General features: G+C 54.4%; 1 protein-coding gene across 2 annotated transcripts in view; it reads right to left on the reverse strand.

Moving 5' to 3' along the window:
* The window catches only part of PCBP4 (poly(rC) binding protein 4), a 32,795-nt gene continuing 5,765 nt past the window's right edge, over window positions 1-27,030 (reverse strand). The window contains exons 2-13 of one of the 2 annotated variants that reach the window (XM_006275137.3): window positions 14,144-14,309; window positions 12,943-12,966; window positions 12,826-12,858; window positions 10,648-10,764; window positions 9,899-10,030; window positions 8,828-8,956; window positions 7,856-7,930; window positions 6,819-6,863; window positions 5,923-5,998; window positions 5,341-5,393; window positions 3,911-4,080; window positions 1-2,844 (exon numbers count right to left, since the gene is read on the reverse strand). In XM_006275137.3, coding sequence (XP_006275199.1) covers window positions 2,529-2,844; window positions 3,911-4,080; window positions 5,341-5,393; window positions 5,923-5,998; window positions 6,819-6,863; window positions 7,856-7,930; window positions 8,828-8,956; window positions 9,899-10,030; window positions 10,648-10,764; window positions 12,826-12,858; window positions 12,943-12,966; window positions 14,144-14,254 — 1,281 coding nt within the window. In that variant the 5' untranslated portion in view covers window positions 14,255-14,309 and the 3' untranslated portion in view covers window positions 1-2,528. The remainder of the gene's footprint in view (window positions 2,845-3,910; window positions 4,081-5,340; window positions 5,394-5,922; window positions 5,999-6,818; window positions 6,864-7,855; window positions 7,931-8,827; window positions 8,957-9,898; window positions 10,031-10,647; window positions 10,765-12,825; window positions 12,859-12,942; window positions 12,967-14,143; window positions 14,310-27,030) is intronic. The other variant, XM_014600153.2, reaches the window with a different exon arrangement.

Consider the following 27,030-nt stretch of genomic DNA (forward strand, 5'->3'; position numbering starts at 1 on the left):
TTGGCAAAGTTTGTCTTTTTATTAAACCAGTGATAAGTTACAAAGGAGGAAAAAATATAGACTCATATGTACAGCATTTCCCACGCTGACCAGCGCCGGCTCACGTGAGGCGGTGAGGGAGGGGGAGCTCTCTGATGGGGTTGCCTCAGGTTTGTTCACTAGTGAGAGTGGAATAGGGTAGACACATTTGTACCAACCAGGGTACAGAGTTGGTGGCCAGGTCTCTGCTGGAGGGAGCACCTGGGTTCTGGCCTGATGGAGCTGAGGTGTCAGATGCTGGGCAGCTTCAGGGGAGCGGTGCTGGCTCACATCAGCGAGGATCTGGCTTGTGGATGCCTTTGATCTCAGCTTGAGCTGCTTTCACTGTTGGGATTCAGCAGTGGGGACTGTGCGCTGTTGGAATCCCAGTAGTTACAGACCAGGAACAGGTTGCCCGATTCACGGGACCATGTCATCATGAGCAATCACTGTGGGACAAGCCCACTGGGCACCTGACTCTGCTCTTGGGTTGCTAGACAGTGCCGAGGCCCCTGCTGGCTCACTGTCACTGCTAGCCAGGTTCCAGGTGGAACATGCCCAGCCATGCTGCAAGCATGCCCTTAGTGTATGCCCTTAGTGCATGACCTTAGATATACCCCACCAGGAAGAGTCCAGCAGCGCTGCTGCCTGACCTGAGAGTCCCACATAGGATTAGCCAGGCTATGTGCTGCTTCTGAGCCCCAGCATGGAGGCATCAGTCTCTGTGCTGAGTGTCCATGCACCAATGCTTGGGCCTGGCGGGCCATCAACTCAGCTGGACACTTTAGCATGCACCTGCTTCCCCGTGGAGGAGGTCAAGGGATGAACTAGCTCAGCCCTTTCTCTTTTTCTCCCTCCCTCCTGTGAGAAGGCCTCAGGGCAGCATCACCAGAGAGGGAAAGGCCTGGCCTGCTTTATGGCAGTGGATGCTCACAGGCGTGATCTATGTGAGTGACTGGAGAAGGAAGGAGCATTTGAGATGGGTTTGTTGCCAGGGAAGAGGCTGAGGTGCCATCAACCCTGGGGGAAGGAATGGGCCCCAGGAGGGTGGAGACTGGGAGCCACTCCCTAGGGGAAAGCCTGGCCAGGATTCACTCAATGCAACCACAGTGGAAGGGGACAAAACATAACCAGCTCTAATTGGATATTCCATGCAACCATTAGTCTCTGGCAGCCAATGGGAGCAAATGAACCCACTCATTGGCTATTAATGCTGGGATCCTGCCACAGGCTGTTTCCCTGACAGGTCAGGAACCTTCCTCACTAGCCAATGGTTGTTTGCCTAGATCTGTAACTCTCTTATAGCCACTAAGCCACCAGGCTAGTCCAAGGCACACAAACATCTGCCATTCTCATAGCCAATCTGCCCTCAGTCCTGCCTGGAGACCCAGGCCACAGTGTAGTGGCTGCAGTGTGAGGGTCCCTGGCAGAGGACAGGGGACAGGGACTGTGATATTCCAAGCACTGGCCCTGCATTCCCTTCTTCCTTTGTGCTTTCCAGGAAGCAGGAGCATAGGCTCCTTTTTGCAGGAGACTGCCCTGTCAGATCCTCCACCATCTATCTGTCTGAGGGCCCCTCCCAGCATTAGGGCAATGACAAGTGGTTTCCACAGAGGCTTGGTCTGAAAGGAAGACTGGGACAGGGGTGCATGGGGTTAGGGCACTGAGTGCCATTAATGTTGACTTTCCAGCTTGGTACAAGTGGGGGGGGGGGAGGCCGTGGTTTATATCATGAAAAACACTCTGAGTCCTGCACAGTGTGTGAACAATTCCAGTCCTGGTCTTCCCAGTAGGTCCCAGAGAGCCTGCAGCAGGGCACAGTTTCCAGTCCTTTTCCCCTTCCCCCAAACACCCTAAAAATAGCCTAAAGATGTGCCTTACCTACATTGGCCTCAGCACAAACCAGCCCAGCAATAAACCTACCCCCAAATTCCTACTAGAGTTTGGGTGGTGCTGGGTAACATCCCCTAAAGTTAACAAACCTAAAGCATGGGGGTGTGTGGGAGAAGAGACAGCCCCTCTCAGCATGGGGCAGGGGGCTCAGGGTAGGGGGAGGCAGTCAGCTCTTGCAGGGGGATCTGGAGGGTGAGGGGACACGGATGGGCTTTTCCAAAATGGGAGGGGGAGGAAACTAGGGGGAGGAGTGGGCATGGTCAGTCTCTTCTAGGGGTGGGGGGGACAGGGGGGAGGGCAGAACCAGCCCTCCTCAGGGTAGGGTTGGTAGGAACTGGGGCTGTAGGGCTGAAACATCCCCTGGCACACAGGGGCTTTAGGTTTGGAGGAGTGGGTGGGGGAAGGCTGTGCAACCAGCAGCCCTAATGAGCTCAGTGCTGCAGAGCTCTAGGGTACTCACAGGCCCTGTCCCCTTCCTCCACAAGGTCCTTCCCCTGGTGTGCTGCTCAGCCCCGCTACATGGTGTGGCACGGACTCTGGTTCCCGCAGTGGGGCATGGGCATCCTGAGTCTCCTTCCTGCCCTCCTCTTCCCCCACCACCCTTCTGCCCATCGGCCTCAGTACGGGGAGAACTTCTGCCTCTCTGCTTTCTTCGTCCCATTAGCTGTGGAGATCTTGGTCGTGTAGGTCGTCAGGCTGCCGTTGTGCCCCGTGGCTGTGGAGGGCGGCAGCGTCAGGAAGGGGACAGGCTTCAAGCCAATGAAATTGGAGAGGGAGATGGCATAGGGGGCACCCAGCAAGGCGGGAGGGGGTGCAGCTACTGCTGTCAGCGCTGGGGCTGGTGCCGGGCTGAGGGGCTGAGAGAAAGTCATGCTGAGGTCAACAGGGCTGGAGACAGAGGGCGTCTGGGAGGTAGATTTGGCTGTCTCTAAACTGGAGGAACAAAGAAGAAGAAGGGGTGAGATGCACACTGGGTGGGATCAGACATGCACGTGTCTGGAACAGCAGAGGGAGGCAACCTGGATCTGAAAGCACCAGTCTCTGCCTTGGAGAACCCTGCTCCATGAACCAGAGTCTATAGCCGGTTCAGACTGCTATACACCATCCCACAAACAGGGAGCCAGAGAGCTGCACTGAGCACATGTGGCTTTCCCACCCTTTGTTTAAGCTGGATTTTAAATAGAGTTGGTTAAATGGTGCCAAAAATCAGTGTGGGTGCTCTTAGTTCAATTTAAGTCCATGGGAAACAGTCTTAGGGTAAACCAATAGAAGGCTCTGCGTGGGGGTTTGTCTCAGCAAGATTGTGTGTAGCAAAAGTCCCAAGCCGTTCCACTGTGAAGGACCCAAGGTGCTCAGACCCGGCTTCCTGAGAGCTCTGGGGGGGAAGTCTCTCACCAGGTCTAGCAAGAGCAGACCTGTTAGCATAGGCAAGACAGCAGCACGTATAGCCCTGGGTTGTGTAATCCTGACCAGAGCTGATCTACAGGGATCCTTATGCCCTGAAATGCAGCCACTGCAGAAGCAATGTGGCCCTGGGGTCTGTGCCCTGCCAGGGAAGTGCAGAACAGTCTCTGCCAGAGGCTGAGCAGTCAGCCTGCCGGAGGAGCAGAAGGGAATGCCCCTCGGGGTGGTTTGGCCAGGCCTGGCATCTTCAGAGTAGTCAGAACTTGGTCTCACAGCTCGTAGGATGGGGAGGAGTGACTGCAGAGAGGTCACCATGACAAAATGGATGCTTCAAAGGCCATGAGTGAGGACTACCCATCCCAGTCCCCCACGTGGCAGGCACCTATCATGTGAGCAGGTTGATGTCAGAGAGATTGCACATAGACATGGGTCATGGTGGGAAATGTCGGGCTGCTACCAGAAGCTCCCACCCCATGTTAATCTCTCAGCTCCAGGGGCAAATGCACCTCAGAAATTTGTTTTTGCCCCTCCTCCTGGCTCAGGGCCAGGCTGCTGCCCCTGCCGCAGCATCCCCCTCAGGCAGGCTGGGCCTTACCAGGCAGTGATGAGGTACTGGGCGAGGGTGATGCTGACTGGGGTCCCCGTGATGGTCACGTGGCGCTCACTGGAGCCTTCTGTCTGGTTCCCAATTTTGATGTGCGCCCCGGACATCTGCCGGATCTCACTGATCTTGCTGCCCTGGCGCCCAATGATGCAGCCAATGAGCTGGGGAGGAGCACAGCTGGGTTAGTGTCTGGGGGGCGCAGCAGACAGTGGCAGGGAGGAAGTGTTGGCGATGGAGACAGAACCAGGGGGCATGGAGAGAAGAGGCTGCCAGGAGTATTCCCACCCCAGCCCTTGGAGGGACGAGACGAGGAGCAGAAATACTCCTTCTGGCCTTCAGGGGGCAGCAGGACCTGGCTCTAAGCACAAGGCTGTGGCTGTTGGGCGATGGCGGGTACAGGCAATGCTTTCTGAGCAACTCACAGACTTCCCTATGGCTGGCAGCTGTGCCCTCCCTGCCCCAACGTTTCCCCTACATCAGGGGCTACCTTGGGAGCCATGCAGCCTGCAGACACAGCACCGGGGGTCCAGCACCCCGTTTCCTTAGGCTGTGGGCAGCTCCGGGAACCCTGAATACCAGCCATGCCCTGTGCAGAGCAGTGGTGGCCTGAGGCAGGCACCATCAGGAATAAGTGGGGCCTGCAGTTCTTGCCCTCTGTATAGGCCCCAGGCAGTGGGGTTTGACTGGGGGGAGGAGGCGTGTAGAAATAAAGGTCAGCTCTGCCTTGGCCCCCTCGCTTCCTGCCTGGTCACAGAGGCTGCTCTGTGCTGGCCGGCGCCTGGAATGAGGCCCTGGGGGCGGGCGTGGGGCGCGCGGGCGCATTCCTCTCTGCTGGCGAGGCGGCCCCCCCTGCTCTGCACACGCGCCCTAGGGGCAAGGCCACGAGCAGAGCTGGAGCCTGGCCTGGTGGCAGGGGACTGCAGCGGTGGCAGGGGGACTGGTGACCCAGCCTGGCTGGAGCATCCTGGGAGAGCAGGAAGGGCAGAGGTGCCTAGCTCTGGGATATGGCACATTTAGAGGGAAGGGGCTGATTCCCCATATAGCCCAGCACTGGGGTGTTGCCTCACCCCAGGGGAACTGGAGAGAAGGGTCTATAGCAAGGGATCCCACCCCAGCCTGATGCCCAGGGTCTGCATCTGGGGTTTGGCTTTGCCCCATCCCAGCAGCAGCGGTCACATCTGGGCACTAAAGCAGGGCAGGGGAGAGCTCCTTTGTTGGGGTTGAGGTTGAGACTGCTCTCTGCTCAGAGCACTGCCTCCTCCTACACCCCAGAGTCCAGGGCCCACAGGTGGAGGTGCCAGGTGGTGAGGTTAGACCCACTGAGCCCTTCTCTTGGTGCCAATCAGCAGCAGCCCCTGGGGCCAGTGCCCAGCCCTACAGCAGTCTCAGGCCCAGTGCACAGCAGGCCACAGTGCACTCACATCATTGGGGACCAGGAACTCCTGGGAGGTGCTCTGGGGGTTGGTGTCCAGGCCTGAAGGGAGAAGGAGAGACAGCAGCATGACAGGAGCTCTTCTGGAGACACCCGAGCCAGGCCCTGTTTTGTTCCCACCATGGCTGGGCTGAGGAGCCAGAGGCCTTGAGCTCTCCTGACACCACCTCCTGGCTGCCCATAGGCAGCAGTCCTTCTTGGCCCTGCCGAGGCCAATGCACCCACCTTCTCCTGTCTTTCAGAGACAGCGCCCAGGCCCATCCTCAGCTCCCAGACTCCCTGCACTAGGATGGGCTGAGACATCCCATGTCTGCATTGGTTCCATAGGCAACAGGGCTTCTTCCTCTCCTAGGCCTCAAAAAACTGGCTGTGCTTCTATGTCTTGCGCAGCTGGTTTATTTGGCAACCCTAGGGAATCCCAGCCTTCCCTTCCAGCCGTAGTGCCCAAGATGCTGCCCCTCTGGGACAATCAGGAGTTCCCGATTGGCTGGTCCCACCCCAGCGTAGAGGGTGCTGGGATGTTCAGGGCAAGAGCAGCTGGGAAAGCCAGGGGAGGGGACCATTTCCTCACCTGGTACCATGGAGGGTGTCTGACCCAGAGAGGCAAAAGGGACAGGATGCCCAGAGAGCTGCTGCAGTTTTGTCACCTGTCCCAGGGGAAGAAGGTAGGAGAGTGAAGGCAACAGTCACAGTGCTGCCCATCACCAAAGAGCCAGATGGGTCACCCCATTCAGCCATTTGGCTTTGAGCCAGCATCAGCTATAGTACATAGGAGGGACAGCAGGATTGCCTGGGGCAAGAGCTTTGTGTCTCATAATCAGAGGAACCGCAGACCATGACCAGGGCTAGTGACACTGAACAGCTCATGTTTCAGATTCTCCCCGTGTCTATCAGGTTGGATCATAATGGGCCTCACTTCTGCAAAGAAAGGCCTCTAGCCCAGCAGTCAGACAGCTATCACTGGAGCCCACAGCAGGCTGAGAGGCAGGAGCCAAAACTCTCTATTAGGGGAGGCTATCTGCAGAGAAGAGATTGGGGAGCGGGCAGGCATGGAGACCCACCAGGGGCGAATACACAGGAGATGGGATGGGCTGAGAAAGCAAAAGAAACCAGGCAGACAGAAGAAAACAACACAAGGGGCCAGCTTCACCCTGGGGTAAGTTGGCATGCTCTCCACAGCCTGTCCTGACACCCAGGCTGGCTCTAGTACAGGGCAGTGATAGCAGGGCTGGGCCTGAGGCCCCCCAGGAGACACCTCCTCACTGACATGGGTGATGCACTGAGGTTTCCAAGTGACCTGCCAGAGGCTGTCACAAGCCCAGTCTTACAGCCATGTAATAGCTCAGGGCTAGGATTGGTGCATGGGGGGTTTGAGAGAGGCTGGCCCCCAGGTTCCTTCAGGCATTGCCTTGCATTGTTGAGATGACATTCATCCCCGCAGTGTGGAGGATGCAAGGCGGGACTCACCTCTGCTTGCGACACACCACTGTACTGCCCCTGCATGGAGAAGCCCTGTGAGAGGAGGAGGAGAGTGGATGACCCTGAGAACCTCCACCAGGTGCCAGTCTTGGTGACAACCTCTGGCCACTCACACAGAGCATCCCTCATCTTCTCCCTGCTAACTAGCAGCAGCCTGCTGGGCAAGCTGCCTCCTGACAGGAGCTGGGGCAGCAGGCAGATGAAATTGCCCCCAGCTGGCCCTAGTTCCATGAGTGGACCTGGCTGCCAGGGGCCTAGCTACCCCCAGCTGGCCTCAGCTGCCTGCATGGGTATGGCTGTCAGTGCCTACTTACAAGCAGCAGGTCATTCAGTGTCCAGCAGACTGCTCAACAGGACAGGTGCCTCCCTGTCTAGCCTTGGACTGGTGACTCCCCGCTTCCCAGTTCCTGCCTGTTTGTTCCTAGTTCCTTGGGTCCTGCTTGTTGGTTCCTGGTCCTGCCCACTGACTCCTTTTTCCAGACTCCAGCCTGGACCCCTTGAAGGGATGGCTCCTTCCTAGCCTCCATAAGAGCAGGGGGGAGTCATTTGAGGTGAGGCAGGTCTGAGGGAGTCCCATGGAATGCCTCTGGATCCTTCAGACAAGGTTCTTTGGGTGAATCTGATATCTTTTATTAGACCAACTAAATAGTTGGAGAACAATTTTTAAGCAAGCTTTCCGGTTCAAAAACCCTTCATCAGGCTAAGGAAGTTGCCTTGCATCAACTGCTGAAACTTCCTTAGCCTGATGAGGGGTCTTTGAACCTGAAAGCTTGCTTAAAAATTGTTCTCCAGCCATTTAGCTGGTCTAATAAAAGATATCAGATTCACCCAAAGAACCTTGTCTACCTATGTCCTTAGATCAACACAGCTACAACCTACACCTCTGGATCCTTCTGAACAGCTATGAGAGGCATCCCCAATGCCTTAGGGTACTTTCTGGGGTGGGGAGTCCAGAGGAGAAGACATTTGTGTGTCTCTGTTACTGAGAATGGGAGATTTCCCGTAAAGTATTAGCTGCCCCTTACCTGGTTGGCCGAGAGGAGGACAGTCCCCAGGGAGAGGCTGGGATGGTACGGAATGGTGGCTCCTTTGGGAGGTGACTGCAGGGAGAAATCACATGAGCCAGGTTCTACCCTAAAGCCGTTCCTCTGCCAGTGCCCCCTGAGCTCTGTCACATCCTAGCCCCCAGCTGCATGCTATGGTCTCACCCATCTGGAAGGTCCCGACCTTGGTTTTGGAATGGCCATTAGCACTGAAGTAAGCGGGAGGAAATAGTACAACTGACTCATGCATTGGCAAAACCGTCTGAGTCTTAGGGGAACATGTCATTGTGTTAATGTGTCCCCAGTGGAGCCACAACAGAGGGCAGGGGAGAGGCAGTGGGTTAAGATTGCAGCATAGCAGGTTTAGTTCAAATCTCAGGAAAAAATCTTCTCGCTGGCGGAGTGGTAGGACAGTGGAACAAGCTGCCCAGGGAGCTGTGGAATCTCCTGCATAGGAGGTTTCCAAGAGAAAGCTGAATGAGCAACTGTCTGGGAGGGTTTAGGAATCGTGCATCCTACATCTGTTCAGGACTAGTTGACCCCTGAGGTTCCTTCCATCCTTGTGACTCTATTGTCATGGCACTCATACTGTGGAGTGGGACAGTAGGGAGAGGCCAGAAAGAAGGAAGATGTCCCTTTCAAGGGACAGCTGTGACTGTGACTGGACTGTCCCATCTCCCAGTGACTCACCGGACGTGAGAGCCATCCCAGCATATCTCTGTCACACTTTGCTGTGCTAGGCAGGTGTCATGATGTGGCTAAGCTGAGACCATGCAGCCAACCCCACAAAACTGCTAACTCCACCACCTCCTCCTAGGAGATGAACTTTCAACAGCGATAGCTTGGGCTGCAGAGCTCTGAGGAGGGGCTGATGGGGATCATCTCTCAGTCTCTGCAGTGGCCCAGGAGACTGGAGGGCTGAGCTTGTCCCCACCAGCCCAAAGCAGCCAGTACCTCCAGGATGACAGCGCAGATCTGCCGCACACACTGGATGATGGCATCTGGCCCACCAGAGACTGTGACTGCTCGCTCGGTGGAGTTCGGCAGCAGGTCTCCTGCAACCTGGACCTGAGCTCCCGTGGTCTGTAAGGAGAGAAGTGCCTTCACACAGGCTCTGTGCTCAAGACACATCTTGTGCTGGCTGCCCCACTTCTTGATACAACTTGATTGGGGCAGCTGGGAGGGCTGCTGGCTGGGGGTAGCATCTGGGCTCCCTTCCTTTGCACACAAGCTGGGATCAGGAACACAGCACTGGGGCAACTGTGGACTGTGCCTTCCACACAGCCACAGCAGGCACTGGCAGTGCCAAGCACGCTTCCTTCAGCACCTCGGCACTGGAACAGAAAGTGTCTCCCCCAACTTGCTGCTTAGCCTGAGGGACTTGTGTGGGGCTGAAGAGGATAGAAGGTAACTGTTTCTCACCTCTGAATACCTCTCACAGTTCCCCCATGGTCTGTGCCCACCTCTGCCCCCTTATTCTCCTCTGATTTTGGTTAACATTTACTAGATGCATCACAAGCACATTTAACTTGGTCTGAGTTAAGATTTCAGGTGAGAGATTTCACATGACTTCTCCATAAACCTGCCTGTTTAATATATATTTCAAGATCCAGGAGTAAGTGTGACAGCCATCAACTTGGCCGACACAGCAGGGAATGGACTGGAAGCCTCTAAAGCTAGAAGCCCGAGCTGTGACGGCTTGCACTGAAGAGCTCAGCCAAAAATAGCTGTCTCTGTAACAGAGTCTTGTTCCCTGCAAAGCAGAGAACAGCAGGCACAGCAGGAGCTGTCGCACGCACTGACCCATGAGCTGCACTGGCCAGTGAGAACAGACACCCAGGTTTTCTGTTTGGAAGGAGCTTGGCGGTGAGCCCACATGGGGCAGAGACCTCCTATATAACTGCAACTACCTTGTGTAGGAAAGGCAGGAACCTTGTTTTGTGGTGCCTGGTGAGGAAGGAGCAGGAAGTACTGAAGCAACCTCTAAGAATGAAGCCCAGTTGGTCAAGCCCCCTCTGCCCTTACCTCTCGGATCTCCTTGATCTTGGCACCTGCTTTGCCAATGAGCGAGCCACACTGGCTGGCTGGGATGACGAGCCTCAGTGTCACTGGTGGCTTGGATACAGCTCCTCCATTGGTGGCTCCAGTGCCCAGGTCCTGAAAGAAGACACACGCCACAGGGAAGGAATGTGTACCCTCAGCCCCGGGGCATGATGTGCTCAGTAGAGTCTGTCACTGATGCTTCTCTGCCAGGAACTGCTACTGAGTGATGCTGTTCAGGTCCCCCTCACCCCTGAGCTTGGATCCCCTGCTCCACAGCGACCATTTTAAGCATTCAGCCTTGGGACTAGAATCATCACTTTATGGATGCAAGCCCAGACAAATGGCTGGCAGGCCAAATTGGCTCTGCCGGGGCCAGTCACTCTGACAGCAGCAGGAGTAAGAGATCCCAAAGAGGATGAAATCTGAGCCCTTGGGATGGAGAAGCAGGGGCTGGCTACTATGGTCTAGCACAAGTTTGTGGCTGAGATGAAACAGGAGGGCCCTGATTTTCCATCTAGATGTGGAACAAGGGCTCAGGTCATCAGCAGGTGTACATCAGTTCTCTGGACTTACATCGGCACCAGGTATGGCCCCAAACCTGACATCTTTGACTAATGCCATCCTCTATTTGCTACTCAAGTGTGGTCTAAAGCCTCCTTTCCACCTGTACCCCTTGGGTCCTTGGCAGCCAGATTCCCTGCAGGGTGAAGGCAGGATGTAGGGGGCCATACCTCCTCCAATTTGAAAGCGATCATGGAGACAGCTCTGAAAACAGCATCAGTGGATCCAGTGATGGTGGTGATGCGCTCGGGACAGGAACCCTCGGAGATGGTTATCCGGGCACTGCTCTGGGACAGCAAACCAGAGGGCAGGATGAGAGCTGTTCCTACAGGCATTTACCCAGGTACCTTACCATTTGTCTCTGAGCCCTGTCTCTTCCTGCTGTACCTCTGTTGAGATGCAGTGATGAGACACAACACCGAACTCCAAGGAAAGGGCTCCCTTTTGATACATACAATCATATTTTTTTCTCAGTATTCTCCATCCCATCCTATAGCCATCCAATGGGTTTGACCCTGGCTCTGCATTGAATAAGTGACCAACTAGTCTTATGCCTTGATTTTTGGCTCTGACACGTTTTTTATCCAGGCCAATATTTCAGCCCTTTGCTTCTCTAGCAGCCTCATGTGAAGAGCCATGTCTAAGACCTTTTGAAAATGCAAATATGTTTTCTCCACCAGATCTTCTTTATACATGACCTATTCACACCATTCTGTTTCTGTTCATCACATCAGGATCATTTAGATGTTTTGAAATTCAATGTTTATTTCCTATTTCAATTTACCTGGTTCTATGTGGGGCAGATGGCAGAATAATTAGGGGGCCTCCTTACTGCTTCAGAGGCATGAGTTCAAACTCTGCTCTCCATGCATGCCAAAGTCTGCTTCTTGTTGGCTCAGCTATAAATAGGTACCTGGTCATTTGGGCTGGGGGATGAAAGATAGCTGGACACAACACCACACATCACTTTGCTTTAACTATGCTAGCCTGATTGGCTGCTAGATTTGGGAAGGCCTTTGACCAGGCACTGAAGCAATGCTTGCTGGTCTGTCCTTCCCAGAATTCCTCACATTACCTCCAGTAGAGTAGTTGATTTTAATAAGGGCTTGCACATTTTTACTAGTATTAAAGATACTTCTTTCAGTCTCTTCGGGACCCTTGGGTAGGTACCATCTGGGACTCATTGCTCCTTAATATATCAATGTGTTCCAGCCCCTCTTCTTTAGCTACCTAAGTATTTGACAGTACCTTATCCTAGTTACCAGACTGGAGTAGGGCCATGTTAGGCATTTGCCTCCTCAATGATGAAAACAGATTTAGAAGAAATCCTTTAGCATCTCTGTAATTTCCTTATGGTCCCTTTTATTCCTGATTGCTCCATTGCTCCCTTTACCTCCCCTCTCCAAGCTGAGATCCTTCCCTGTTTCCATGATGTTTAAAGCATTGCTTAGCATTCATTACTAGCCCTACAGCTGTTTGCTTTTCCAGTTCCTACTTAGCCCTCACAACTCCTTTAGTTTTTCTCCTCTAACTTTAAAAGTAGATGGGACTCCAAGTGCAATATGCTCTTGCTTCTTTCTCTGGCTCCTGTGCTCTGTTCTAATACTAGGAGTGCTCCTTTCTGAAGTGGTTTCCCATATTTGTTGCCTTGTATGTTGGGGTCCCAACAGAGGAGAAATCAGTGATGCAAAGTCTAGGAATATTCTACGTATAACTGGCTTTATTTCCACAAAGGTGCCTGCTGGTGGGATGAGGGGGTCAAACACAGGCAGGGCAGCTTAACACCGATGTCCATATCCCATAGAGCAATTCTGCCTCAAGAACTGACTGTAATCAGATCCTAGGTAGAGAGCAAATTCTCTTGCCACTCACCCATCTCCCTGTCTCCCCAAATGGCCTGTGCTCAATCTGTTGCTACCCCAGGCTCACAGCTCCATAGCATGTCTCCCCAAAACTTGCCTGCACATGACAGAAGAGACCTTGAAAGACTACTGACACCACCTCCTTACCAACACATTTGGGGCCCCACCTTTCCCTGTTTCTAGGTCACCAGTAGCAGAGTGCTCTGGTGCTAGGAAGCAGGTTAACCCTTTGGATGTGTGAGCCATGTGTGGGAGAAGTATCCCCTCGTTGGTCCTCCATCTGACAAAGACCAGCCTAGTCACCACCGGGCTGGCTATGGGTAGGGGGCTTCAGGGATGAGATGGGGTTGGGGGGATGGAGGTTTGGCATGTACTCATGAGCTAGTGGTAACTTTGCCATTGGCATGTTGGTCAGCTGCAAAGGGATTGGCCTGTCCCAGGGAGAGACCTGGCAGGGAAAGGCACTGGTTTTCCCCGACAACTTACTTGTTCTCGTATCCTCTTTACTGTCTCGCCTTTCTGCAAGGAGAAGAACAGGGAAGGCATTTAGAGTCCCACAGCTGCAGAGAGCCCTGAAGCATGGCCATGATGCCCACCTCTTACCTTGCCGATGATGCTGCCAACTTCCTGCAGACACACAAAGAGACAAAAGCCACTGTATTAGGGGGAGAGTCCCAAGCAAGCAGGTGATCCACACAACCCTCCCGGGGAGTGGGAGCACCCTTTATCAACAGGGGGCTAATCCTGCCTTGAGCAGGGGCCTAGACTAGATGTGACCTCCTGAGGGTCCCACCAGCCCTACTGTTCTATGATGCTATGACAGCACGGCTTGGGTGGAAACTGCAGACAACTGCCTTGGAGGGCTGCTAACAACTCTCACTGCCATCTGAGCGCATTGCTCCTGTTACAGGGACAAGCAGGTTGCCGTGACAGATATCAGGGGGCAGAATGCTTTCCCTCTACTATTGGCTGGTTCCTGTTGGCTGCTTGCCAGCACTCGGGGCATAGCTCATTGCACGGGTTGATGTCTTTCCTCTAGGCTCACACTTCATGCTGCTACTAGGGGGTGTTCCCAGGTGCACTTTGCCTCAGGCTTTCCAGAGGTGGGTTATGGCAGGGCTGACATGGAAAGTGAGCCAGTAGCAAGCATGTGCCTAAAGGAAGGAACATGGGAAGGATGCATGGATCTAGACATGCTGCTGTTGATCTCAGCAGATCCAGGCAAACATCAGCATGGGAGTGGGGACATTCTTATAGAATAGGCTTAGAAGTGGATCAAACAGAGAATAACTTATTGGAAATGTTGATGGTGACTGTCCCCTCTGTCTGTTTATCCATCCATCCATCCATCCATCTCTGCATTTGCCCTGTTTTGATTGGTATATAATTGTGGACCAGGCTATTTATCAGAACACCAACAATGGCTCCCTATTATGTACCAATGTGAACAAATATCAATTTCCCCTCTTGACAATATCTAGATCTTTGTTGCACCAGCTTTTGCCATATTCCAAATTTTACTCAATCCCTCCATTTCTTTTAAATAAAACTTGGCTGTATTTTTGCTCTGTTTATTTCAAATCTGAACTTGGGAGGACATTCCACAGAAGAGTCCTTGGATTTGTTCTAACACAGATCTTTGTTGAGGCAAAACTGTTGCTTTTTCATTAAATCAGACCAGTTTTGTGAGATCAAAATGAGACATAAGAATGCTAGATTCACTCAGTGCTTTCTCCCTTCCTGGCTGCATCCAGAGCTACTCACCTGCTGCTGCTACATGAGGGCAGCCCAAGGGGACACGTACCTTCCCATGCATGAGCATCCGCAGGGTGAGAGTAATGCTGAGCTCTGTCTCCTCCAGGCCGGTGTCTGAGCCACTCATCCTGTCTGGTGATGCCATGGTATAGGAATGCATGAACCTGCTGCTGGGGAAACAGCACTTGGCCTAGAAGGGAAACAAGCAGCCAGACCTGGAGAGAGGAAAATTAAGGAACATCAGTGGGTTTAACAGGAACCCAGCCCATTGGAAAGTTCATGGTCAGCACTGCAGCAGACACAACGTTAACGGGAGTGGGGTGCGATCTTGTGCCAAGCCCTTCTGAGGCACCCGACAGAGAAATGGGTTAGATGCCGGGGATGGATGGCAGCCAATAGGCACTTAGCACAGAATTAATGCTGCAGCCTCAGTGTCAAAGGCTGTCTGACTGAGCTGGGGTATTGTGTGTCAGCAAAGATGGAGCAGAGGGAATGGATGGTACCAACAACTTTCTCTCCTTCTCAAACCTTCCTCCCTAGTCTCTCTTTCTATTTGGATTCCTTCTGTGACCACTCAGGAAATCTGAGCCCAACTGTAGCAGAGTTTCTGACACTGATGTAGCATTGAATGCCGCAATATATATGCAATCCCCAGACCAGGGCAAACTAGAAGGCCTGTACTGATCATCACCCAGTCAAATGAAGCACCTTTGGACGAGGCAAAGGCTAGTGCCAAGTCAAACTGGTTTTGCCCAGCTGGATATGATATGGTCGGGGCTTGGAGAGTGGAGAAGAAATCAATCTGATCCACAAAGAGGCATCAGTCTTCAGAGTAGGTCCCCTGCATGGGCACAGGGAGGGAAGTGAGCTGGGTGTGGTGCTCACAACTCTGAAGGGGCAGTGGATGCTACTTAGTCCCTCTCTTCTGTTTCAAGGATAAGAGGACACTTGGTCAGACTGAAGCATGGTAGATTTAGACCCAATCAGTCCTTCTGTCTGCTGCCCCTTGAATGCTCTGCCACAGCTTGAAGCACGGTGGGACATCCCAGTGCTAGAGTTCAGGCAGGGCTGAAGGTGATAGGCAAAGCTGCTCTGGTGTCTGAGAGGAGCCAGGCACTGGAAATACACATGCCTGTTCTGGGGGCAGCCTGTCAGGGGACAGGCAGGAGTCACCCTCCTGGGATGGAGTCAGAAAGGCTGGCTGCTTAACTAAATGAGAAGTCTGCAGCCACGGCTGAGCACCCCCTCAGGGGAAGGGCATGCACTGGGTTGGCAGCTGGCCTCTGGGTGGCCTTGGGGACCAGGAGGGTGCCCTGCGAGTTTCCAGGGAGAGTGTGCGCAATGCAGCAATGTCAAGGGGTTCACCTTGGGGTCTGGCTGGGGCCATGGCTGGCAGATCTGGGGCTCCATGGGGAAACAGAAGCCTGCCAACATTTTGGTGCATGGAGAAAGGCCCTTGTGTGGGGAGCAGGGTTGCCAGCCCTCCAGGATTGCCCTGGAGTCTCCAGGAATTAGATATAAATCTCCAGGAGACTGATGAGAGTCACCCGGGAGATGAATGATAGGGCATTAATTAAAATAAATATTAAATGTTGAATTTGATTTAGACAGTAATCCAGTGGGTTTTTAAAATGTAATAGTAACGTGCATTTGCCTTCCTGATGTAAAGTCATTATTGTCACTATGCCATGTGACGAAACCTCCAGTAATAGATTCAAATAGAGTTGGCAACCCTACTGGGGAGCTACTTGTATCCAGTGCACTGAGCTATTTCCTGTGCCCTCTTCATTGTGGGAGCTATTAGAGCAGAGCCTCAGCACCCAGACCCTGCTGTCTGCTCAACCTTCCCTTCTCCCAGAGCATTCAGTGTGCCCAGCCACCAGGGCAAAGGCCTCATCCTTGGGCTTTCCCCATTCTGTCCATCTGCCCACTGGGGAACAAAGCTTCAGCAAGAGACTCTCTGTGGTTTGAACGGTGATAGCTGGACTGTGTTAGGGGTGCTGATGGGGCACCTGAGCACCTGGGCTCTGTTCTCTGCTCTGCCTTTGACTGTAGCCAACGTGGCCACTTTGTAGCAGCAAGGGAAGAGGAGGTGGGACCAAAGTGCAGAGTGGGGCCCAGGAGCTCCAATTCCAGCCTCCCAGAGCTTAGGAGAAGGTGGGGAGGAGGAGGAGAACCAGAGCTGTAATCCAGAGTAGGGAGGCAGCTGCAAAGTTTGGGGATGGACTCTGCTCCACTTGCCCAAAGGTGTCCAGTTCTTTGCTTCCCTTTCTCCTTTGGTACAAAGGGGCAGCAGGGGCAATAGCTCTGCCCAGCAGCAGGGGATGTAGCTGGGGGAAGGGGGAGCAGTAAAGAACAGCTGCTCTCCAGGTCTCCTTGGCTGTCAAGCAACTCCCTTTGAGAGCAGTTGCAGCCACCCCTAGATTTAAAGCAGGGAAATCTTCCTGCTGTGGCAGCATACAAGGCTGGGCCAGCCCTCAGAGCACCAGGACTATGGGACAGCCTGCTGCCATCTCTGCCCCTCCCGCCCTTCCATGTGCTGAGCAGAATGTGGCTGGAACAACTAGCCAGGACCATGCAGTTTGGGGCAGGAGGGCCAGGGTGCGGCTGTGGGTTGCTTTCACCCTCTTTTGCTCTGTCTGCGGTGGGGCTCCTCAGTGCCAGAGTCCAGCTGGAATCCCATGATAGAAGCTGGAGCTTAGAGTGAGAACGTCCCACCAAGGAAAGGACCGCGCAGTTAGCAAGGGGCTAGGCTGTGCTCTGCTCATAGAGCCATGATAGTAGCCGTGACAGTGGAGAGATGGGTCAGGAAAGGAATTCAGCTTCCTCTTCAAGGCAGCAAGCTCCTGGCCCCAGCCCTCTGCCCCTGCTGGCATGAATAACTGTGTCCAATTGGCATGCCCATACTGCCAGGAGAGATGACACAGCTAAGGGGAAGAGACCCCTTCCTCTGACACATGAGGGCACCAGACTGGCTGACGTCCTGCTCTGCCTACTCCTATGCTCTCAGATTCATCTGCCAGGACCTTCCCTCTGGCTCCTCTGGCTTTGTCTCCTACCAAGTCTGCACCAATTTCCCTGTAGGTCCCAGCTGCTTCCTCTGGAAATCCAATGCTCCCAGGTGGCTGTGCCTGGCTGAGCCTGTCAGGAGAGTCTTCTTGCCTCCAGGACCAAGGTAGCAAGGGCTGGGTCATGACCTGCCCAGTGCCAGCATCAGTAGGATGCTTTAGCGAATAAGGGCTGGGTAAAATCGGGAAGCGGCGGGGACTGAATGACATTCTTAGGTAAGGTGGGGGCTGGGTGGGTGACAGCAGTTCCCTGAGTTACGGGATCACCAAGTCAATGCTCCAGCTGCAACATAGCTAGGCTCATCTTCCCACTGGGGACAGCAGCAGGCCTGTGGTCCACCACCTCAGGATTACTCCCACCTTGCTGCAGGCTTTCACCTCTATGTCAGCTCCAACCCCTCCAATGCCTTCCCAGCCTAGGGCTCAGACCCTGTCACTCTCCTATGCTACTGTAGTCCAGTCCCATGGTTCCAGGTGGTGAGCCATGCCTCTCATCAACATAATGCCACTATCTGATCACAGCCTGGCACGCTGTGGCTCAGCACAGAGCAGGGCTGCGTTGCAGGGTCCCTGAGAAAGTTTCAGACACTGTGGCAATGTGGGAGAAGTTTGTGCATAACCAAGAGGATGACAGGATGGAGGAGGAAGAGGCTGATCCACTCTGAGGCATTAATGGAGAGAGAATTAAAATGGTGATGGACGTTAGTGCGTAGCCTTGTCTTCAGGCACCTGCAGGGGATGCTACTGGCTGCTCTTAAATTTTCACTAAAATTCTGAGGCCAGATCTTGATCCCACTGCTGCCCCTGGAGTTTGCAAAGCAAGGGGCTGAGGATGGACCATAAGAGATGCCAGACTGGGTTAGAGCCCAGGCCTATCTTGTCCACCAGCCTGTCTTTCACTGACAGAGGGTTCTGCTACCTGGAGGAAGTCCGTGGTCCCATCCTAAGCCCTATAGAAGAGGCACATTATGGGAGCAGGCCATAGAGGCAGATTACAGGCCCCAAATCCTGTGTGCATCTATGTGAGTTTCATACACATGCACACAATAGAAATTCCATGTGGGCAGTTGACTCCCAGCCTGGCAGCCTTCTGCCCCGCAATCAGCCCTGTCACAGGGGAACATGGCTCAGCCCGGTCTAAGAAAAGACAATTGTATGGCTATGCCACATGCTCTGTTGAGTACAAGCCTGGCTTTTCCTTGCCCTGCGTGTTACAGAGCAGGCAGGGACACACATGTGCTCTTTCTCATAGACTTCACCATTGTTCTGCATCAGGGGTTCTGAGGTTTTCAGTAATCAAAAACTAAAGAGCAGGGCTATCTTGGGAGACAGGGCTGGGCTTGTGCCCACAGCACTGGGTTGGGACTCTGGAGATCTAGGTTCAATCTGCCACAGACCTGTTAGACTGGGGACCAAGTGCTTGATCCCTCCATTTCTAGTCAGCGAATGTCTCAGGGTGTGCTAAGAATGTTCTTAAATGTTAAGCTCTGCTGACTTCGCAGACAGCAGCGGGTGCTTTGTAAGTGGAGCCTCTTGTGCCTCCACTGGCTTGCTCTGAAATGGGAATGGTATTGCCCCTGCTCTTTGCCTGGTCTGCCTATTATGATTGTGCACAGGAAAGGTGCTGTCCATGACCCCTCTCCACCCCAGTGCTCAGTTACTCATTCTGGATAAACTGGATCCACCTGTGGGTGATGTCCTATTGCCTCCTGAATATGATCAGGGAGTGCAGTGCAAACCAAGTCATCGGAGCTTAGCACAATGCTCAATGTTGCTGTCAGTAAGCAGCAGCATTACCCTGACAGGGATTTCACTGTGCTATAAATCTCCAAGGCAGCCTGAATCATCTGAGGCATTTTTCTTCCCTCTGGCTCCCTCAGTAACAAAAGCAACACAAAGTTCCTTGTTCCCAGTGAAGGGATCTGGGAGACGCATCGCCCAAGGCCCCATGGCTGGTCGTGCTAGAAGTCATGGGGGAGCTGATTGCTGTCCTGTATTGCTGGAAGGGAAAGTTCCTTTCTTTTCTAACCCGCATTCCTAGCAATAGCTCTGGTGATTGAAGAGAGGAGGGATTAGGATGCCTAATGCGCTTCTCGCCATCTGTTGAGTTGGTCTCCCATGCCTGGCTGAGCATGGACTGGGACAGTCCTGGTAGCTATCATTTTTGTTTCTAGTCATTGTCACTTCCTGATCCTTATGCCTTAGCACAGGGCCATCACACTGTTGTGGTCATGTACCCCTTTACCTGCACAGTACCATTAATTGTACCCACTACACCAGTCATGTCTCTGCATGTTCATGCCTGAAGAAGAGCGTCAGCACCAATGTCAACATGCAGTGATGCCATCACTCGCCACACATTGACAAAGCAGGAGGTCCCACTGCCATTATTAAAATTCAGGTACGTGCCCCTTGGCAAAGCACTGCATAACCCCGGGGGCACACATATGCCAGGTTGAGAACCACTGCCTTATAGGCCCAGCTCTGATTGCCGCTCTGACAGCACTGGGTGGCCTGGCATGGGATCAGGTCCTGTTTCTACCTGATGTGCTGAGTGTGTACATTATGAAAGATAGTCTCTGTTCACAGGCCCTGGCTGGTGCAAGCATTCACTGCTCCTTTGAAGCAAAGGAGCTGTTCCATTCATTCCCCCAGCCAAGGCACTTGCCAAGGCTTTCTAACCTAACTGGATGCATTTCCTGGTAGGTTTAGATTGAGTAGCCAGACCCTGCAGCTGGGACACAGCCCTGCCTTGCGTTACCCATAGATCTCAAAACAATGTTTGCAATAAAGGCAGAGGATCAGTGTGCTCACACACACACACACACACACACACACACCCCCTCCACTTTATAGTCCTTGCACTGGAGTCCAGATCCCCTTCTCTGGACCCCTGGGAATTCCCTCCTCAGCAAAGGGAATGCAGCTGGGTTGCCTCTGCGCTCAAGCCCTTGCCTGTCTGCCACAAGGGCCCTCAGAGCATCAGGTAGAACAACCCCAGAGCTGCTCTAAGTTGTGCTGAGCCTGTCCCTAGTTGGTCCCAGACACTGCACAGCCAGCTTTACCGTGTGCTCCTGACCAGGATGATACAACACAGAACAGAGCCTGCTGTGCCAAGGAGGAAACAATTATTCAAAAACCAGTCCCTGGGTAGAGCTCTGGGCCCTGGTGTGGAGAGATGCTGCCATAAAAGAGATGCATTAGTGAAAGGGACTGAGCTGGTTCTGTCTGCATTTGTGACTGGGGAGTTCAGGCATCCAAAACAAAGACGGGCCCTGCAGCGTCCAACCCAACTCTTCCCAGGAGTGTGGCCCATACCACAAAAGGACACAGCAGGGGTGTCTGGCTACTCCAGGCCATCCTCGGGCAAAGTTGGCTCTGCTCAATACAGCCGCCAGCTCCATACCTGCCCCTCTGCCTGAGTGCATTCATGACAGACTCCCGGGGACCTGGCACACAGCAGCAGACAGCTGCTTCTGTGCTGCAAAGCACTCCCTGGCCTTTGTATCCCTCTGTGTGCTGGGCCCACATTGATTCCCCTGCACACCCCACCTTGCCGTCTGCCGGCACCCAAACGAGTGTGGCTGCCATTGTCCCCAACCAGCCTTGGTTTGTGTCCTGCCAAGGCATTTTTCCATTCTGTAGGCACCGGCCTGGGCCAGGCTGTCAATCCAGCTCAGCAGGCAGTGACTGCTAATGAGACAGCTGCTGCAACAGCCGATCCCTTGCATGTGTGTGTGTGCATGAGTGTGTATGTGTGTGTGAGATTTTATTCCCCTAACTAGAAAATTTTGTTTACTCTGAACTACAGCAAACCCTACCACCATTGTCAATGCACAGCAAGGAGAGGGCCAGTGAAAGCAGCCTCTGTTTGTATGCAGAGTCAGCTCCACAGGCTCTCGTTTTCCCCGGACCTGAGAACCACTAGCTGGTGGGAGCTAGAGACCTCCCTGCTTCTTGCTACCTGGCCCAGACTAGCCCCATGTGCCCAGCACCTCACGCTTCTGGCACCTCATCACGCATTGCCACTTTCAGCAGAGCTCGCACAGGCTCAGCCAGGCTGATGAGTAGGGGACTGTGAGGACAAGTGTAGGGGAAGTCTGTCAGGTGAGGCATGGGCATGCACAGGAACCAGGGTGGGGGTTTAAGGATGGTGGGGAAGAACCCAGAGGAGCCTCAGTCCCACCAAGGGACGGGTGAATCTGAGCAGGGCTTGGGGGTTAGCTGAATTGCTGGTCTCTTAGATCTGGAGGCCTGAATGCCAGCTACTACAGGAGCTGTGGACCCAAGGATCTGCCATCTACTACAGAAGCTGTCAGCCCAATGACTCCTTGGGGCAGTGAAGTCAGTCCTTGGGATGGAGGGTAGCTGTACAGCTCCCCACACTGTAATGTCTCCGTGAGAGGCTCCTCAGCAGGTGCACAGCTCTGCTCTGCCACTGCAGCAGCTTTGGCATACACTAGGCTCAAGAACAGGCCATGGGCAGAGCAGAGGCCAGGAAGAGGCCAGGAGAGGGGCGTGGGGGAGATGATGGGAACACCCGGGCCCCACTGATCTCTGCCCTGCGAGGGCTTCATGGGTGCAGAGGCAAAGTACTGAGGGCTACTCTTGTTAATGCTCCATTAAGCCCTGAGTAGAAGAAGCGCAATTAGCCTTTTCATAGCCTCTGCCCTGAGATCTCTGCTAACCCTGGGATAGGTCTGTTCCTGGGAGCACAGGCCTGCCCACATGGCTAGCCTCTGTGCTCCCTCTGCTCTGCCCTCTCCTGTGAGCAGCCGAGGCCTGCACATGCCAAGGCACAACACGTGCTAACACCTTGCCCAGGTTTTTGCTAGAACTGGCTCCTACAACCCTAAGCTTGAGGCTAACGGCCCAGTCTGGCTGCCACTGCCTGAAACAGCAGTAATGAGTTTAGATTATGGCTATATGGGATGCTTTGGATAGGAATGATCCTGCCTCAAGCAGGGGGTTGGACTAGATGACCTCCAGGGGTCCTTTCCAGCCCTGCTTCTCTGTGATACCCAACAGCTACAGGCTCAGTTGTTGCATGTGCCCAGAAGCTAAGGTGAGGGGCACTGCAGAAGTGCTCATGATCAGTGCATTTGGACAGCTAAGTAACACTCCTCCATTGCCTTGCAAAAGAAAACCAGCCAGGCTCAGCCTGTTCCTTTGGGAGTTCTCGCTGGAGCCCCACTGATGTGAGAGGCTGCAGCAGCACTGTGCTGGGGGCCCCAGCATTTGCTTTCTAAACACCGTCTCATCTCCATCCCTTTCTCCCATGCAGCAGATCTCTCAGAGGCATCCTCACATAGCCTGCCCAAGTCTGCCCAGACACAGCCGCTGCCCCCAGCTCTGGCCAGCTCAGCTGAGAGTGGGAGTGAGCTCAGAAGCTCTGGGACAGAAGCACCATTGTGAGCCTGGTGACCTATACCCCTGCTGATCTGAAACATCAGACTAGGGCTTTTGGGAGATTGTGGCCAGGGTTTGGGCTTAGGGGTGGGGTTTGGGAACGCTGGGATTTGGCAGAGTGGAAGTGCTTTGGGATTGGGGGGTGTTTGGGGAATGGCTGGGATCAGGGGTGGGAAGTGGTGTTGTAGGTGTGCCATATATGTAGGTGGGGCATGTGCTTGTGGGTGGGGCATGTGCTTGTTGTGGGTGGGGCCTCATTCCTCTACTGCCCGCTGTGCCTGGCATCTTGGAGCCCTCGGCCTTCTGTGCTTGCTTTGCTTTGCTGTGGGATGCCTGCCCTCCCGCTCTGCTGCAACCTGGGCAGCCAGCTTTTCCAAAAGCCCTGCTTCCCCCAAAGGCTGGGCCTTGGCTCCTTGGTCTGTTTGTTTGTCCCACAGCCCCACGTGGCAACCTGCACTGCCCTCAATGTAACCTCTATCAAGCTGCTCCCGCCCTCAGCGCCCAGTGCTGCGGCTGCCAACAACGCATGATGTTTTTGCTGTGCAGAGGGGAGGCATCCGCAGAATGCAGACCCACACGCGCCCCAGGAAGCTCATGCCCCCCTCCTGCCTCGTCCTGCTGCTCTGCACTGTCTGGACCCTGCTGTGGGGGCACTGAGGTGGGAAGGAGGAGAGGGATTTTCTGGGATTTGAGTACCCGGGGCCAAAATAGCCCTAAGCCCCTGGATTCCCTTCTGAGAAGCCTAAAGAAAACCAAGCTGAAAATGCTAGTTAACCCCGCGCCGAGGCGCGAAGGCAACAGCTGTGTAAATGCAGCCACGGTCACCCCATGCCTCTGATCTTGACCAGCTGTCCCAGGCTGCAACTGTCCTATCAGAGGCTCTGGAAGGCTTATTGTGACTCCAGCTCTGCCAGGAGATTGAGTGTCAGGCTTTGCTTGAGAGGATGAGCTGGGGAGAGAGGAAGGGGCCCCGGCAGCAATCACACAGGTAGCCAAGGGGTCCTTTCCTCCAGTCCCCTTTCTCAGTTAAGGAAGCGGGGGCCTGACTCTCAGCTGCAGGGACCAGCAGACTCCCACCAAATTCAGTGAAGCAAGGCCAATCTAAGCCATCACAAGCCACAGAGAAGCCTTGGCTTAGCACTGCCCAAAAGCCCTCATCTTGAAGAAACCAGGATGTCTGACACCTGCCAGAGATGGCTCTTGATAAGGGGAAGGCCATGTTGCCCCCCGCACCCTTGGGAGAGCATTTGGTGAGCCAAATGAGGGTCAGTAGGTAGTGAGGAGACTTCCAGGTAGGTAGACAGTGGTAGTGTGAATGCTTAGCTTTGCCCCAACAGCCAACATGGGCCAGGGGCTTCCAGGGTGCCCATAGTCCTTTCCAGAGAGCTGGGGCTGCCCCAGAGCCCACTGGGAACCAGGAGCAGCCCTGGCATAGGGAGGGCCTGCATGCCTGGCTGCTTGAGGTACTAATTCAGCAGCACCTTTTGTCCGACCTAACTTCCAGCTTGCCCAGCTGGCCCCTCTTGCCCCAGCACTGCCTTGGGCTCCTGATCAGGGGCTTGAAATAGCCCAAAGGGAGCCTGCCCCAGGAAATGCCCCACTGCCAGACCTGCCCTTTGTGGCTATGGTCTGGCTGGCAGCAACACACAAGAGCACCTGTGAGGACAGAGCTATTCCTCTGGGCTAGGAGGTAACTGAAAGCGCCAAGGGGAAGGGCCAGCAGCTGCTTCCTTGGAAGCGATGCTGCTGTGACCCCCTGGGCTAGCCTTCCCTGCCGAGCTGGGAGAATGCTGCTCTCAGGACACCCTGGCCACCAAGTTCTGGGGCAGAGGGTGGGAGGGGGAGGCCAGAGCCTGGTGTTCAGAGCTGATTTTATAGATGCCTCAAAAGCCAGTTGTGGGGCTGTGGCTGGGGCCATTGTGGTGTTCCACGGGCACTGGAAATGCAGCAGCAATGCCATGAAGGAGCCCTGTGAAGCAGTGGCCCAAGTCACAAGATCCTGGTCTTTGGTTGGATTTAGGCCATGGTGGAACAGAAGCCATTGCCCCCCTTGCAGAGCAGGAAGAGCCTCTGGAGACAGGTGAGGCACAGCAGTGGCATCAGAACATCCCCTCCTGTCTATGGGCTTTGCCTTGCCCCTTCTACCCACAGCCCACTTGGGCCATCCAGCCTATAATCAGCCCCAGCAAACTAAGCCTGAGGGTCTCCTCCCCCAGGCCAGCAAAGGGGGCTGGAAGCTAGCAGCATGCAGGTGCTTGGGTGGGTATGGGGGGAAGAGTCACACTGTCCTGTTTGTCAGGAGGGACTTTGGAGAAAGGGGCGGGGGTCATCTGAGCCCAGGGCTGGGGGCAACAGGTTGCAATGGGGGAGCATGTGAGGAGCTGTGGTGGCATGGTTGGGAGCCGGGGGGCAGGATTGGGTGTTAGCACATGGATGTGGGGGAGCAGGGAGTGCTGCTGGCCAGGAGTGAGGGGCACTTGCTTACATGACACCTGCCTGCTCTGAGCTCCACATATCCGGCTTAGCCCACCTTGTCCTTTCCTGGCACCCAGCTCTAACACAGTGCACAGAGGATTCAGGAGCCTAGGTAATCTCAGCACAGGGACCACCAGCCTCAGCACCCCTTCCCCTGCCCTGGCAGCACAGGGTGGTGTCAAATTCATTCTGCAGGAATGAGTGGGGCAGTACCAGAGAGGGCTTGGACTCAACAATGACTTGGTCCCAGACAGCCCAGATCAGCCTGCAGGTGTGAGCTGGAGCCGCGTAGAGCAAACCCTCCTGGGTCTCAGCAGATGGGCCAGAAGGGAGACATCCCTGGGTTTGCTCTTGGCCTGGCACAGGGATTCCCTGCTTCTTCAAAAGGGAGGGGAGAGGGGCAGGGAGTGAGGAGGAAACTCCCCCACACACACTCTAAGCAGTGCTGAGCTCCTGTGGGACAAGGGAGGGCATTTGCAGGCCACATCAAAGAGGCTGCAGACAGCTCGAGCAACTGGACCAGCAGCAGCGGGCAGGACAGCAGGGGTCACGGGATGGAAGGGATCAGGCTTTTATAGCTGTCTGAGCCCTTGGCAGCGCCTGGCCCAGCCCAGCCTGCACAGCCGCTCTCCATCAAAGCGCCCAGATCCACTGCCAGAAGGCAGCAGAGGCGGCATGGAGGCATTTCCCCCAGGGCTCGCTTATCCCTGCTGCAGAGACAGTCCTGGGCTCACATGCCCAAAGCCCTGAGGAGCCAGTCATGCTGCCCAGGGACTGGGGCAGAGCAGGTCTCTTTCATTGTGCTGCACTCCTCTGAGCCTCCCCAGCGCCCTGCAGCACCAGGGAACAGGGCACCTCACAGAGCTCCCAGGATGCTGGCACCTGCTGGGCAGTGCTCAAGCCAGAGGGACAGCCTAAAATCAGGGTATCTGGGAAGGGGCTGCTCTCCATACCAAGTGAGCCATCCCACCAACCAGAGGGCCTGGGAAAGGGTTTTCTTGCTTCTGTTCCCAGCCCCTGGGCACCGGAGTATTTCCAGGGGTAGGGCTGTGAATCACTCCATTCTAGCTAAGGCTGGGCACATGAGGGGCAGGTTTGGCTTCCCAGGAGGGCAACTCTCAGGTCCTTTTTTAGATATGTGGGGAGCCGGAGGAAAAGCAAGGACAACATTGGTCCCCTGCTAAACCAGATGGGACAACTGACAACCCATGCCCATGAAAAAGCAAACTTGCTAAATGGATACTTTGTGTCAGTTTTCACCTGTCCCATGGGACGCCCCTGCCCACTGTGGGTCAGGGAGGCCCGGGTGAGGGAGATTCCTTGCCCTCCATGGAAGCTGACCTCATGAAGGAACACCTTGAGAGGCTGTGCACCTTCAAGTCAACCAGCCCTGATGGGTTACACCCAAGGGTACTCAAAGAGCTGGCAAGCATCATAGCTCAGCCCCTGGCACCGATCTTCGAGAACTCTTGGTGCTCTGGTGAAGTGCCCGAATATTGGAAGAAGGTCAATATCATGCCTATTTTCAAGAAAGGGAGGAAAGTAGATCCAGCAAACTACAGGCCCATCAGCCTGACCTCTGTCCTGGGGAAGGTCTTGGAAAAGATTATCAAAGAGGCCATCCTTAACAGACTAGCTGACGGCAATATCCTGAGGGATACCCAGCACGGGTTTGTTGCAGGTAGGTCTTGCTTGACCAGTCTCATTTCCTTTTACGACCAGGTGACCTATCACCTGGACAAGGGGGAAGAGATTGATGTCGTATATCTTGAATTTAAAAAAGGCTTTGATCTGGTATCCCACGATCACCTCTTGGCAAAACTGGCTAACTGCAGCCTCGACCTCACCATGATCCGCTGGCTGGGGAATTGGCTTCGCAGTAGGACCCAGAGGGTGGTGGTTGATGGAAGCCAATTGTCTTGGTGCACGGTCACTGGTGGGGTCCCTCAAGGCTCTGTCCTAGGGCCTATACTGTTTAACATCT

This window comes from Alligator mississippiensis, chromosome 12 (genome assembly GCF_030867095.1).
Source record: "Alligator mississippiensis isolate rAllMis1 chromosome 12, rAllMis1, whole genome shotgun sequence".
In the NCBI taxonomy this organism is placed as follows: domain Eukaryota; kingdom Metazoa; phylum Chordata; order Crocodylia; family Alligatoridae; genus Alligator; species Alligator mississippiensis.